Source organism: Nomascus leucogenys, chromosome 5, assembly GCF_006542625.1.
Source record: "Nomascus leucogenys isolate Asia chromosome 5, Asia_NLE_v1, whole genome shotgun sequence".
Taxonomy (NCBI): Eukaryota; Metazoa; Chordata; class Mammalia; order Primates; family Hylobatidae; genus Nomascus; species Nomascus leucogenys.
The window spans coordinates 102,732,419-102,747,072 of NC_044385.1; the positions used below are offsets into that span (position 1 = coordinate 102,732,419).

Genomic DNA, 14,654 nt, shown 5'->3' on the forward strand with positions numbered 1-14,654 from the left:
GATGTTGAAAATGTATTTTAAGGAAATAAGTGAATAATGTGTGTAAGAGATAAAGGAAATACAGTTCATAAATTTTTAACTGCTTCTAACACAAAAGCAGATATTAAATACATATGATCATGGTAACTGAGAAACACACAAAAAGAGTGTGGTTTGGGCTTGAGAGCCTTATTTGACCCATTCTCCAACTTTGGTAAGGCATTTGATGCTTCACATAGGTAATACACTCATTTAGGAAGCTGGAGTGACGCTGAGCTAAAACTCTTATCTGTATGAAGTAAAGGTGTCACAGGGTAACAAGGACAATGGGATGGCCTGTGTCGCTATATACACACCTGGCAATCTGCATCAGAACAAACACTGCCAACAGCAGATAACTCTGTTCCACTCCTGGAACCACAGAAGCGACACGCTTCTGAGCTACTCGTGGTGGGTTTGCCTAGGTTCAAGCAGAAAAATAAAAATCCTTCTTATGGATATGTTTTCTAGATATTTTAACAGAACTAAATTTTAAAAAGCAAACTAGGTTTGTATCAGTTGCTATCCTTGGGAAATCAGCCTGACAGTTTTAGAACAGAAGGTTTCTAAGTTGTCCTAATTATAAAGTAAATAATGACACACAAAAAAAGAAATTGAAGACCTATCTGAAGCCAAATACATTCTCGACTAATATTTTTTTTCAGCAAAAGAAACAGACTAGACTTCTAGTCAAGTTACCAGACTGAGCAGATGTGACAAGCCCCTGACTCTAAATGTACAATACCATAAAAAATATGATAACCAAAAATTAAATAAAATACATAGAAGTTAGGGAAATCTTTAACTGTCTTTATATAACAAAATTATAAGGCATAGTATAAAGCCTATCATCAGAGTATGAAACTTGAAAAACAGAATTCCTACCTCAGGAACTCAGCAATTTGGAAAGGAATTTAAATATGTTTGAAATACTTAAAGAAGAAACAGAATCAATAAAACAAGAACAGAGCAATAAGAAAAAGAATGTGAAGATTTGAAAATTACAGACCAAGCTGATTTTTAAACAGATATAAAAATCTAACTTTAATACCAATATATTGAATTCAGCAATATTTACAGAAAAATCTATTTAAAAAGGATGGTTTACAAGGATGGTTTGACATTGAACATTTATTAATGTAATATACAGCACTGACAGATTATAGGAGGAAGAAATCAACTATGAGAAAAGAAGGTCATGCTCTTGCAGCATGAAAAGTCACCCTAGAATTAAATTGATTCCGATTTATACCTAACTCCAACACTGGAAGTTTGTGTCAGTCAAATGGCAGACTGCAGATGTGCTGAAAACTGAGAATTTGTAAGATTCAACGTGACTCTGAACTAGGAATATATACAAGATTTACTTTAGAAAAACAGCAAAATGAAAACTACGTTTTAGAGATAAAAATACATTTAACATACATAAGTTACTTTTTGTTTAATGTCTATTCATTTTTGTTAATCATTTTATTGCTATCAATGGAAACAGTACCATTCACAAAACCTTCAGAAGCATTAGGTCTACAAAAACCTCTAAATATCATAAAATCATATAACCTTATAATAAGTAGAGATCTTCGTGATCATCTAGTGCAGCAAGTTTTATTGTGGGGCAACAACCAGCAGAACTAGAAGGGAATTATCAATAGAAACGTATTTTATCTATGGAGCCCCATTAGTTGTGACCCTCTCACTTTATAAATGAAGTCAATGAGTTCCAGAGAGGTTAAGTGACTTGCTTGACACCACACAGCTATTTAGTGGCAAATCAGGTTTCTTGACTTTGGTCTAATGCTCTCTTCACTATAGAACACTCTATATATTTAGTAAATATAATAATGTAGACAGTGATCAATGATGTCAAAATTAGACATCAGAATATCACTCAAAATTATTCGCAGTTTAATCAGTTGGCATGGTTTAATCTTTTTTGTGGGTTTTAAAGGCATGGCTCAATCTTTAAACCTTTTACCTGTGTGTTCTCGGAATTCCACCATTGCCTTCATTGTTTTAGAATCTGCCAGTGCCATCAACCAGAACAATTTGGTTCTACCACAACCTTCATGAAGGTCAACCTTTATAGCTTCTTCTTCTTCTTTGAAGACCTAATATTTCATTAAAGAACAGGGAAAAATATGCTTATTTATCACTCTGAAAGGGAGAGTATAAAATTTAATTATTCAATAATAATAATGGCCTTCATTTAAGCACTCTAAGAAGTTTTGAATATTTCCAATCTTCTCTTTAATCTTCACAGCAGTCTCTTTTTTATAAATGGAGAAATTAAGTGTTTCGAAGGATAAAACAACTTGCTATTTATAGATGGTAAGTGAGACAGCTGTGAAGTCAACCAAGGTCTTTGATTCCAAAGTCCACTTTTTTCCCCTACTACACCAAGCCTCTTTCACACATTTATTTCAAAATTCACTGAACATATTTTATGCTCCAGAGACAAAAATCTTCACCTGTCTTTGATGAGTTTTGGTTCTTCGATGAAGGTGAAGGAATCTGTCACAGTCTGTACATAAATTTCCACAGACATTGCATAAAATGATTGCTGCAGTTTCACCATCATCATGGTTATCACACATAGGCTAAAATAAGACATTTCCACATGTTACATTAGATTAACAAGAAAGTCTCAGACGCTCATACAAATTGAATGTAATTTATTTACAACAATAAATGGTTATTCTGAAGTCTATTAAGAATTTAGAATCTGAATATTAAACAGAATTATTGCAAATGTACTTAACTATAAAAATTTCTCAAAACTCCAAATCCAATCATTAATGTGCTTTGCAGGTTCAATGATTAATATAATGAACAGGTATACTTTGTTACTTAGAGACTTAAGACATGTCTGCCCCATTATATATCTAAACATTCTGTATGCCAAAGGAAGAAACTGTTTATTTTTGAAACTTGAACATTAATAAGAAAATGGTGAAAGGGCCTATATAACATTTTCCTTTCTAGTGAACTTAAAGATACCCATCAAACCTACTTAAGTATATATGTGAACAGGTGGTGTGTCATGTTGCCTGTGTTATTGCTTTATTTCCTTCCTACCATAAGACTGATTACATTTTAGTAAAATATCTAGTCACTGAATCAGACTCTGGCTAAAAATAAATTTTGATATGATGCAATCATGACTCAGAGAAGAAGAAAGCTCTTTTATACACTTAAATAAAAGCCCCCAAAGTTTCCATATACTATGAAGAAGGGACTCTCTGAAATAAACTTGTGAGATGAACTTGGCCGAAGGGACACAATCTTTCAAGAGATCCACTAACTGTTTATGTTGCTGTGTTTTTTGTTTGTTTGTTTGTCTTTAAGCTAAGCTAAAGCTTACTGTAAAGGAAAGCAAGATAAATTCTTACAAAATTCTGATCTTACCATTTGTTTTTGTTGTCCATCCTTTCCCATCCATCTCCCCGAGGAGAGACGATCTACGTGGTCCTGATCGAGAACACATAGGGATGCAAGAGCAAGCCAGAGCTGTTGAAAGGGAAGGCTGTTACACCACTGAATTTTTAGGAAAGACTTATGAAATGCTGACTGTGACACATCACAACAGCTCAATAAATGCTGGCTGATTTTGAAAATACGTACTCAGTGGCACTCAAGTCTTCCTGACGTGGTAGCAGGCATACATGATCACTGCCCTATGTGCCATGCACACAGGAGGCACTCAGATATCTACTGAACAAGTGACTGTTTCTCTGATGAACCACCCTGTCTTCTATCTGACAAATAAAATTATCGTTTATTGGTCCACTATGTAAACAACGTATGAATAAATGAATTGGCATATTTAATATTTACTGTACTAATGCCTTCTGCATATTCTTCCATTTAGTATCATTAAATGCCAAAGAAGGTGGTACAGCAACTGCTAAATTGTGTACAGTCCCATGAGTAGTCAGCTACACATTAAATCCTTCTAGATAATAAAAGTTCCTCAGAAGTCTTTGTTGCCCCTTGTTGCCCCAGAAAGCCTAATACTATACTCGGTGCACTTTGTCAGAAATACATACATGTCTAAAAGCTTTAGAAAACTGTTCTCCAAAATAGGGCCAGGCACAGTGGCACATGCCTGTAATCCCAGCACTTTGGGAGGCCAAGGTGGGTGGATCACCTGAGGTCAGGGGATCACGACCAGCCTGACTAACATGGTGAAACCCAGTCTCTACTAAATACAAAAAAAATTAGCCAGGTGTGGTGGTGCATGCCTGTAATCCGAGCTACTTAGGAGGCTGAGACAGGAGAATCGCTTGTACCTGGGAGGAGGAGGTTGCAGTGAGCCAAGATCGTACCACTGCACTCCAGCCTGGGCATCAAGAGCAAAACTCTGTCTCAAAAAAAAAAAAAAAAAAAAGACAACTGTTCTCAGAAATAGTTAAAAATTTCTGAGGCTTAAAGGGTAAGCTTCAGTTTTCTATAGAATGATATATCCCCTTATTAATGAAAAATAGAAAATGACTTAACTAGCTCAACTCTAAGAAGTGCATGTGAGTGTTATCGGATACAGAAAGCAAGAGATGTTAAAATAGGGACAGAAAAATAGAAAAAGAAATAATGCATGCAAGGAGGAAGGGGAATGCAGACTGAATGAAAGCAATACATGAGTGGTGGGAAAGGATTACTGTCAAAAATACCTATTTCAGGTGTCACAGTCAATAATAGCAAGATAGCATAAATTGACTTTTTCTGCCTTAGGGATATACAGTTTATCTTCTTTTTCAGATTTCTGAGGATTAACCTAAGCAATTTTTACCAGCATTCGCTTCTTCCTAATGTTGTCAGACTGCCCTACTTCAAGGAAATCTCAAATCTCTTCTGGAAGTATATGGGACATGAAATCTAGTAGGTTAAAACTTACTATAAATGTGTCATCTGAAGAATGCAATCTCATTTCCTCAAAGATTTCCACCCTGACCCTGCCCTGGACAAGCACTTCTTGCTTTTTAGAAGTAAGACCTATAAACCCTGTAAGTAAGTTGCAGGGCTCTACATTAGGAACAACCAGGCATAGGCAGGGGTCTTGTCTCCAAAGGATCTTCAGTCTATCACAGCATAATGCTGGCACTAAACTTACTGTGGTAAACTACAGTAAATAGATCATTAGAAAGACAACACACAAACAATGTACAATGTAATTAGCCTTTTCTAACCAGTGTATCCTAGGCTTCCTAAACAATAACAAAAACAAGTGACACAGAACACATAACAGTGAGAAGTAATGACTAGTTCATAATATAAAAGCCCTTTATACTTTCTCAATAAGTACAGTATTTGGTTAAAAAATAATTATGTTGACTTAGTGATTAAAATTTGTTTAAATCTATTACTAAAAAAGAACATGCAATGATACAGACCAAATTTAAAACAAAACAAAACAAAGCAAAACCTACTCTAGTTGTTGCAATACATCTCACTGGAGACCTAAATTCTTCTTCCATCTTGGTCAAGGCAATGATGGTTTCTGCAATAGCATTTTTTGTCACTCGGGACCAAGCTTCTGACAGATGACCCTATTGAGCAGAACAGAATATTTTAATAAGTGACCAGAAATGTATTACCATAGTAAATTCTTTTTTCTTAAATAACATCTCCTATCAAAGGAAATACTTGTTTTTAATGAGACCACAGAATTTTAGATCATGGGCACAGACTTTTGAACTAAAATGTCTTCGTGATCCTATGGAAAATTCAACTTCTAATTATCATTTTGATATTTAAAAATAAATAAATAAATAATTAAGTTCTCAATACTCTTTTCCTGGAAATCAAGGGCAATTACTCTCACATCTGATAAAAACATAACAGAAATACTAAGGTTATCTATGTTTGAGAAGTTTGTCACTTAGCATAAAATTTACACAGTGAAGCTAACTGCTTTAGATGAGTATTACAGGAACCTAAAATATAAACAGGTTCAAACTGCAACTACCTTTATTTGCTACCTTGATTTGTAATGAACAAACATTTAACTATCATATAATTTAGGTGTTCCTAAATATTACTCCTAAATATTTTAATTCAGTGAACACCCTGAGAAAGTCTGTTTGCCACAGAGGTTGAGAAAATATCCGTGCTGTTGGGAAAAGTGATAGAACTTCATCTTTCCCCCAGAAAATCCTCCCACTTCTCATATCCCCGTGATTTAAGGGGCAGTTCAATTCCTCCTCCTTCTCCAAGCTGCCTTCTATTCCTTCTGACTCTACATTCCACACTATCTTGTCCTTCTCAGGCTGCCCTCCTAGAAATACAATACAATGTGTGGAAAACAACAAGGAGCAACTAATCAGATCCAGGCATTCTGTAAAGTAACTCCCTGTCCTCCACACTCCCAGATCTCCTTTGGAAGCCACCATCTTAAGACAGAGGGTATAGGACATTAATAAAGAAGAATAAAGGGTTTAAAAACCATGAGGACTGAGGAGAATGAGAAACTTCCACTTTCGAGAGCTCTCATCCTCTTTTTTTCCTTTAGGTTTTTTGAATCAAGTTCTTTCTTAGGGTCTGAAAGAGCATATTTTATTTTATTAGATTTTGAAGTCACATAACAATTCCCACATAAATTAACTGGAAAATTTGAAATGAACATGGTTTACATAAATGACAAATTTATCACTCACTGAAAAGACAAACAGCATGATAGTTAACATACTAAAAATAGTCTTTAAGTTACACTAATCTACATCTCCTATCAATTCAGCAGAGTAAGCTGTTTTGTGTCAGCTTCCTGCCACACTTCACTGCCAAAACAGAAGAATGAGAACTTACTGCTGCCATATCCTTGATAAGTTTAATGATGATCTCTGAGATCTGGGTAGGGGTTGAGCCCTTCATCCACCAATGACTTTCACCTCGTCGGAGATAACTACAAGAAAAATTAGCACTTATAAAGCCAATAAATTATCAGTAGTAGTAACAAATGAAAAAGATGAAAATGTTATCTCAGAATGCAGCATCTTAGATTTTTAAGTGACTGAATCAATTAAAACATTTAAAAAGAAAATTCATCAAACCATTACCCCAAATCCCAAGACAGCAGTTAAGGTGATTTGAGTTCCCTTTCAAGTATTTCTCTGTTTGCACATTATTTCTGTGTGCATCTTTTAGAAGTACAGTCCAGGGACCACACACAACTTACTTCTAGGGCACATGCGGATAATGTGGAGCTTGTGCCAGAATATAAATTCACTGTATCACTAAGCACACTACTATTTAGTTCAGCTGACTTTTTTCCTAGCAAGACTACAGGAAAGAAGTGATACAATGATTAACATTCTGATGTTATCTGCATATTGTTATGGATTGGCTCTACAAGTAGCACTGTTCAGATGTCTCTAATTCTCTACTGTTACACACAATTATAGAACATCCTTGCATATATACCTTGGTGCAAATGTATGAAAGTTTTAGAAGTAGAATTGGTAGGTCAAAAGAAAATATAGTTAGATATTATTAAACAGATATCCAAAAAGGCTGCAGCAATTTATATGAGATGAAAATGCCTATTTCCTCATAATGTTGCCAAAGCATCAAAGATATTTTGCAATTATTTTAATCTACATTTCTCTGATTAGTAGTGAGGTGTTTTCATTTGTTTACTGGCATTTATAAGTTTTTTTCTGTGAACTGACTACTGGCATTTATAAGTTTTTTTCTGTGAACTGACTGTTCTTGTCATTTATTATTCTTATCAGTTGTTTGCCTTTTTAAAATTGATTTGTAGTCATTCTTCTATATTATGCTAATAAAGTCATTGTCTATTATATAGGTTTAAGTATTTTTCTAAGTTATTTGCCTATATTTTAAAACATTTAAATATTATCACCTATCAAGTAATTTTCATTTTTATATAGTCAAATCTATAAATATCTTCCTATATGACTTTGGGTTCTGTGTTTTGTTTAAGAAGGTCTTATCAAGTTGAAGATTACAAAAATATTCTTCTATAATTTGTCCAAGTACAGTTTTAAAAAGAAATGTACATAAAGCTTTAATTGACCTGAATTGTACTTTATTCCCCCATGCTTATTTATTTTTATTGTGGCAAAAAAACATATTACCTAAAACTGAAGTCTAATTTTGTGTATGATGAGAGGTAGGTATCTAAAATTTTTTTTTAACATGGATATCCAAATATTCTGACATCACATATTCAGCCTACTTTCTATTCCCCACTAATTGTAAATGACACTTTTATTATATACATGACATTCTTTTTAGATATTAGCCAGTTGTTTATGGATTTTATTTGGTGAGTAACCTAACAAGGTAAAATTTGAAATTATGTCTTAAATTTCTGAACAGTAGCTCACTCTATTCTGTTTTGGTACTAAAATAGAGGCAATAACTAACCTGGAATTGAAAATCATTGGAAGAGTAACTGTTGTAACTCCTTTGCCCACAGTGGTACCAGCTGTTCCAGTGATGGTGGTTCCTTTGGCTTTTAGCTGCACAGTGAGTGCTTTGGCAATGCATCCTAGAAACATGTCCAAGATACCCAGCTTATTCCAGTCTCCTTTCTCTGTTGAGTGAATGATATCACTGATATCTGCTGGGGGGAGAGATTTCACTCCTATGATGCTGGCCAGACGACTAGGGGTTACTTCAGGCAAAACTCTTCTTAGTAAAGAGGTTACCTGGTAAGAAAAATAAAATGAGAGAATTCCATGTAAAGACTAATGTTTTAAGGTTTTCTTTTCTTTTTTTTAAGACAGGGTCTTGCTTTGTTGCCCAGGTTGGAGTGCAGTGGAGCAACCACAGCTCACTGCAGCCTTGAACTCCTATGCTCAAGGGATCCTCCCAGCTTTGCCTCCCAAAGTGCTGGGATTACAGGCATAAGTCACTGTACCCCGTCCCAGGCTTCCTTTTTAATGTACCTATCATTCTTAACTTCAAAATCTTTAAGAAAAGAAATATGGTTTAAACACTATTTTACATTTTGTGAAGGAAGAAAATATGATATACATAGTATTCAGATGGTAATAGTAGTGGTAATTACTAACCCAAGGCAGCAAGAAAAAAAAATACCTTTTCTTTCTGGTCAGGGCTAAATGACATTATATATTTCATGGTAATATGGTAATCAGTAGCCAGAATACTCTTTTATCACAACACATTAATAAAATGGAACATATTTTACTATTCTATACTCCCATTATAAACAGTAAAAAAAAAAGGAGTAAAATACAGGCCCCAAACAAAATGTAACAAAATACAAAATAAAAATCTATACTTAGGGTCCTTAGATAATTCTCTTTGCATTGCAACTTTTAACAATGTTTCAAGTAACAAAAGCAATGGAAAGGCTGTAGTGTGATCAGTCACCTGTCTCTGGACTCTAGGAGAGGCTGTGTGAAGCAGCGAGAAGAGATCCTGAAGCAGAGTTAGCTGTTGAGCCAGATACTGCCGGCCAACGTTAGAGCCACTCAGTGCTAAAACCATAGACAGCAGCTCAAAGCAGTAGGCATCAGAGGAGGCATCTTCATCATTTGGCTGAGAATTGGCATTTTCTTTGCTTGATATAGCATGTTCCCATTCTTCACGAACTCTGGTAGCTTCCATGCGAATAGCTTGGACAATATGAGCACACACCTATTTAAAGTTAACACAGAACATGTAAAAATAAGGGTAAGTTTGATTTACTACTCCTAGCAAAACAAGCAAACAAAAGAATAAGACAAGAATGTAAATTGATACTCAATTTAATACTATTCTCCCAGTTAATTCTCCATCATATGTCATTCTCTTAACTCATCTGAGAAACAAGTAAAGCTAGGGGAGCCACAATAAAAATGGAAATATTTAAATCAACTACTATGTGCAAACTGATTATATGCAAGTTATTAATGCCTATGCTTACAGTTTAGCAAATCAAAAACCAATCACCATATTTCATCACTGAAGGCACTTTTTCTCATGGTTTACCATTATGTTCATAAGGTGCTTTATAGCTGATAAGATTCACAATACTGAAATTATACATGACATTTTACAATTGAAAGCATCTAAGATTCAATGAAACACTGCTAGAAAGATAAAGCAAAAATAAATTCATGTTGTAGTTCATTGAAAAGAATAATAGTGCAGAAAGTTAGAATAGGGCCGGGTGCCGTGGCTCACGCCTGTAATCCCAGCAATTTGGGAGGCTGAGGCGGGCGGATTATGAGGTCAGGAGATCGAGACCATCCTGGCTAACACGGTGAAACCCCGTCTCTACTAAAAATACAAAAAAATTATGCCTGTAATCCCAGCACTTTGGGAGGCCGAGGCAGGTGGATCACGAGGTCCGGAGATCAAGACTATCCTGGCTAACACGGTGAAACCCTGTCTCTACTAGAAAAAAAAAAAAAAAAAAAATTAGCCAGCCGTGGTGGCAGGCATCTGTAGTCCCAGCTACTCAGGAGGCTGAGGCAGGAGAATGGTGTGAACCCAGGAGGCGGAGCTTGCAGTGAGCCAAGATCGCACCACTGCACGACAGTCTGGGCAACAGAGCGAGACTCCCTTTCAAAAAAAAAAAAAAAGTTAGAATAATAGGTTAATTTAAAATCAATATTTTATTTGACTTTGGAAGTGATATTTTTATGTTATGTAGCACCCCATTATATGAACAATATAGTGCTATTTCCTCACCTGGTTATATTTAAAAATATTAACACTGGTATAGTTAACACTGTTAATTGCTCAGCCAACACACAAAAGAATGGGGGAAAAGAAATATGAGAAATGCAAATCAAATCTGATATAGCTGGGTATTTGACACCAAATAAAAAATCTACCCATAACAAACAGCAGCAAGGTAAGCAAGTTTTCATAAGTAAAATCTTTAAAATGATGAAGGTATGCCAAAATACTCATTCCTCTCTAAAAAATAGCAGGCACATTCTGCAGGACCTATGAAAGGGCAAGCATAAAAAAGTCTTCATAAATTTTTCAAAATACTTTATACCAAGCTCATCCAACCTGCAGGCTGGGGGACTGCATGTGGCCCAGAATGACTTCGAATGTGGCCCAACATAAATTCATAAACTTTCTTTAAGTATTAGGAGATTTTTTTTTTCTTGTAAAATTTTTTTTTATGTTCATCAGCTACTGTTAGTGTTAGTGTATTTTATGTGTAGCCTCAGACAATTCTTTTTCTTCAAATATGGCCCAGGGAAGCCAAAAGATTGGACATCCCTGCTTTATACCCTAAAAACAAACAAACAAACAAACACACACACACACAAAACTAACGAAGACAATGAAATAGCTATTAACCAACCTGTTTTTGTAAGTTAGTCAGCTTACTCCTGCTGAATATGATTCCAACCATATGTTCTTTCAGGTCAGCATCTGATGTTGCCTTTACATAGAAAAAGAAAAAAAAAAGAATGAAGTGGTCTCTTTAAATAATATTTGTATATTTGATATTTCAGAGTATCTTGAGAAATAATTTTGTGTATATATTTTTAAAGTAAATTTATTTTAAATTGAGGCTTATAATACTAAGACAAAGGATAAAGTTTGAAATAAAAAGAACAAAATCTCAGAACTTAAGAAATTCAGAGAAGTATATTCTCCTTTCACAAATTTCTTTAATGAAGTCAATTTGAGTCGCTTTGATTAAATCTATTTCTAAATTGTAAACATTATTAGTTCACATCCCACATTTAATTGTTTGAATAACAATCCAGGAAAATAACATTTGTTTAAAAGGAAAGTGTCCTAACAAACCTCTGTGATGATGGTGGTCTTGAATTAAGCTATTGGAACACCAACAGTCATCAAAGAAATGTATCATAAGGAAAAAAATAAAGGCTAAAATTTTATAGGGCTTATTATGTGCACGCTGTTCTTCTAAGTGCCAGATATGTGTGTGTGTGTATATGTATATATATATATATACATATACACACACACACACACACAGGCGCATGCGTGCGTGCACACACACACACACACACACACACACACACACACACACACACACACACCTTATTTAATGTTCGCAACAACCCCAGAAGGTAAACTGTAATATTTTGCCTACTTTACGGGTAAGAAAACTGAGGTAAGAAACTCTTTTGTTTAAGAATCAAAAATGATGCTTGGTTTTACATTTCTTAGGATAGAGAGCCAGAAGAGAATGTCCCTTTCGCCCTAACAATGAGGAAAAACCTGATCATCTACAAAACCAAAACTTTTTTTTTGCAGTCCATCAGAATGTTAAGATCAGCTACCAGGTAGAATGAATTCCAAATAAACAAATCCAGTTAGTTGAATACTTCAGAACTCTTCTTTCAGTACTTAACAGAACAAGTAAACAAGCAAAAAACCAAAAACCAGTAAGGCTCTTAAAGACTTGAATATTAAGGCTCTTAAAGACTTGAATATTATTGATCAACTTGAACTGATATTTATAGAACCCCTCAAAGAACAACAGCAGAGTTCACATTTTTTTGAAGTGCACATGGACATTCACTAAAACAGACTATATTACAGGCCAGAATCCAAATCTTAACAATTTTAAAAGGACTGAAATTATACGAAGTATACAGTTTGACCACAATGAAACTGAACCAGAAATTAATAATAGAAAGCTAATAGGAAAATTCCCAAATATTTGGGAATTAAACAAGGTGCTTCTAAATTACCCAAGGGTCAAAGAAGAAATCAAAATGGGGCCGGACACAGTGGCTCACGCCTGTAATCCCAGCACTTTGGGAGGCCGAGGTGGGTGGATCACGAAGTCAGGAGATAGACACCATCCTGGCTAACGTGGTGAAACCCCGTCTCTACTAAAAAAAATACAAAAAATTAGCTGGGCATGGTGGCAGGCGCCTGTACTCCCAGCTACTTGGGAGGCTGAGGCAGGAGAATGGCATGAACCCGGGAGGCGGAGCTTGCAGCGAGCCGAGATTGCACCACTGCACTCCAGCTGAGCGACAGAGGGAAACTCCATTTCAAAAAAAAAAAAAAGAAATCAAAATGGGAATAAGAAAACTAAGAAAACATTGTGAATTGAATGAAAATAAAAACAGAATACCCCAAATTTGTGAAATGCAGCTAATGTAGTGCTTAGAAGAAAATAATAGCATTAAATACTTAGATGAGAAAAGAAAGGTCTTGGAGTCTATGATCTGATCTTCGACGTTAAGGAGTCCGAAAAAGATGAACAAATGAATACAAGGCAAACATAGGGAAAGAAATAAAGATGTGATCATTAAAAGAAGCAAAAATAGAGGAAAATCAATGAAACAAAAAGCTAGTTCTCTGAAGAGATCAAACTGATGAATCTTTAGCGAAACTGTTTCAGAAGAAAAGAATGAAGACACAAATCACCAAGAGACATCACTACAGGTTCTACAGATATTAAAAAGACATACGGGTATATTATGAACAACTTATGCCAATAAATCCAGAAACTTAGATGAAATGGACAAATTGCTTGAGTGTCAGAACTACTAAAGCTTACCCAAAAAGTAATAGATAACTGAAACAGCCCTGTTATCTATTAAAGAAAGTGAATTTTTAGAATAGAGCATTTATTTTGCTACTTAAGTACTAGCTAGATTATATATGAGTCTCTTTTAGATAGTTCTTTCATCTTACTCTTGTTTACTTCTTCCATCATTTATTTTTGCTTTTTAAAAACATCTTTATTGAGATATAGTTCACATACCATGCTATTCATCTATTTAAAGCATAGAATTCAATTTAGTACATTCAGATATGTGCAACTATCATCAGTCAATATTACAGCATTTTTATTACCTCTAAAAGAAGCACTATATCATGTAGCTACCATCCCCTAGTTTTTTTTTCACTGAAGGAAAATGAACTGTATACAAGCTAGTATCACATGTTGACTAAAACACATAGCAATATATGGATTATCTTACTGAATAAAAGAAATGAAGAAAGAGAAACATATAAAGGTACCACTGTGCTCTTGTCTGGGTGACAGAGTTAAGACCAGGTCTCTTAAAAAAAAATCCATTCTGATAGAAATTCTCAGCAAACTAGGAATAGAAGAAAACATTCTCCAATCTTATTAAAAACATTCACCCCCCAAAAATCTACAGTTCACATCACACTTAATAATGAATGGTTTATACTTTCTTTTCAAGATCCAGAGCAAGTCAGAGCTATCTGTTCTCATTACTTCTATTCAACATGGCACTTAAGGGCTTAATCAATGCAATAACACAAGAATATAAGAAAAGAAATTTAAGCCATATAGTTTAGAAAGGAAAAAACCCAAATTTATTGAAGACTACATGACTATATAAGAAAACCCCAAAGAGTCTATAAAAAATTTCTGAAATTAGTAAGTGAATTTAAGATCACAGGGTAGAAATCTAATATACGAAAGTCAATTCTATTTTTATATACTAGAAATGAACAATTGGAAAGTGAAATAAAAAATACCATTTACAATAGCTTTACAAACGTTAAATGTTTAGAAATAAATTTAATAAAATATGTACAAGATGTGTACAATGAATTACAAAACACTGCTGAGAGAAATTTTAAAAAGATGTAAAAAAACCGCTGATACATATCATGTTCACAGATACGAAGACTCAATATTATTGACATGGCGATTCTCCCTAAATTATCAATTTGGT

The 14,654-nt window shown here is 34.6% G+C and overlaps 1 protein-coding gene across 12 annotated transcripts in view; it reads right to left on the minus strand.

The window, feature by feature from the left end:
- MYCBP2 (MYC binding protein 2) overlaps positions 1-14,654 on the minus strand; it is a 275,606-nt gene that overhangs the window by 15,220 nt on the left and 245,732 nt on the right. For all 12 annotated transcript variants that reach the window (XM_030813514.1, XM_030813510.1, XM_030813519.1 and 9 more), the window contains 9 exons: positions 11,309-11,389; positions 9,373-9,639; positions 8,401-8,684; positions 6,817-6,913; positions 5,442-5,561; positions 3,424-3,525; positions 2,487-2,615; positions 1,994-2,126; positions 336-439 (listed from right to left, as the gene is read on the minus strand). In XM_030813514.1, coding sequence (XP_030669374.1) covers positions 336-439; positions 1,994-2,126; positions 2,487-2,615; positions 3,424-3,525; positions 5,442-5,561; positions 6,817-6,913; positions 8,401-8,684; positions 9,373-9,639; positions 11,309-11,389 — 1,317 coding nt within the window. The remainder of the gene's footprint in view (positions 1-335; positions 440-1,993; positions 2,127-2,486; positions 2,616-3,423; positions 3,526-5,441; positions 5,562-6,816; positions 6,914-8,400; positions 8,685-9,372; positions 9,640-11,308; positions 11,390-14,654) is intronic.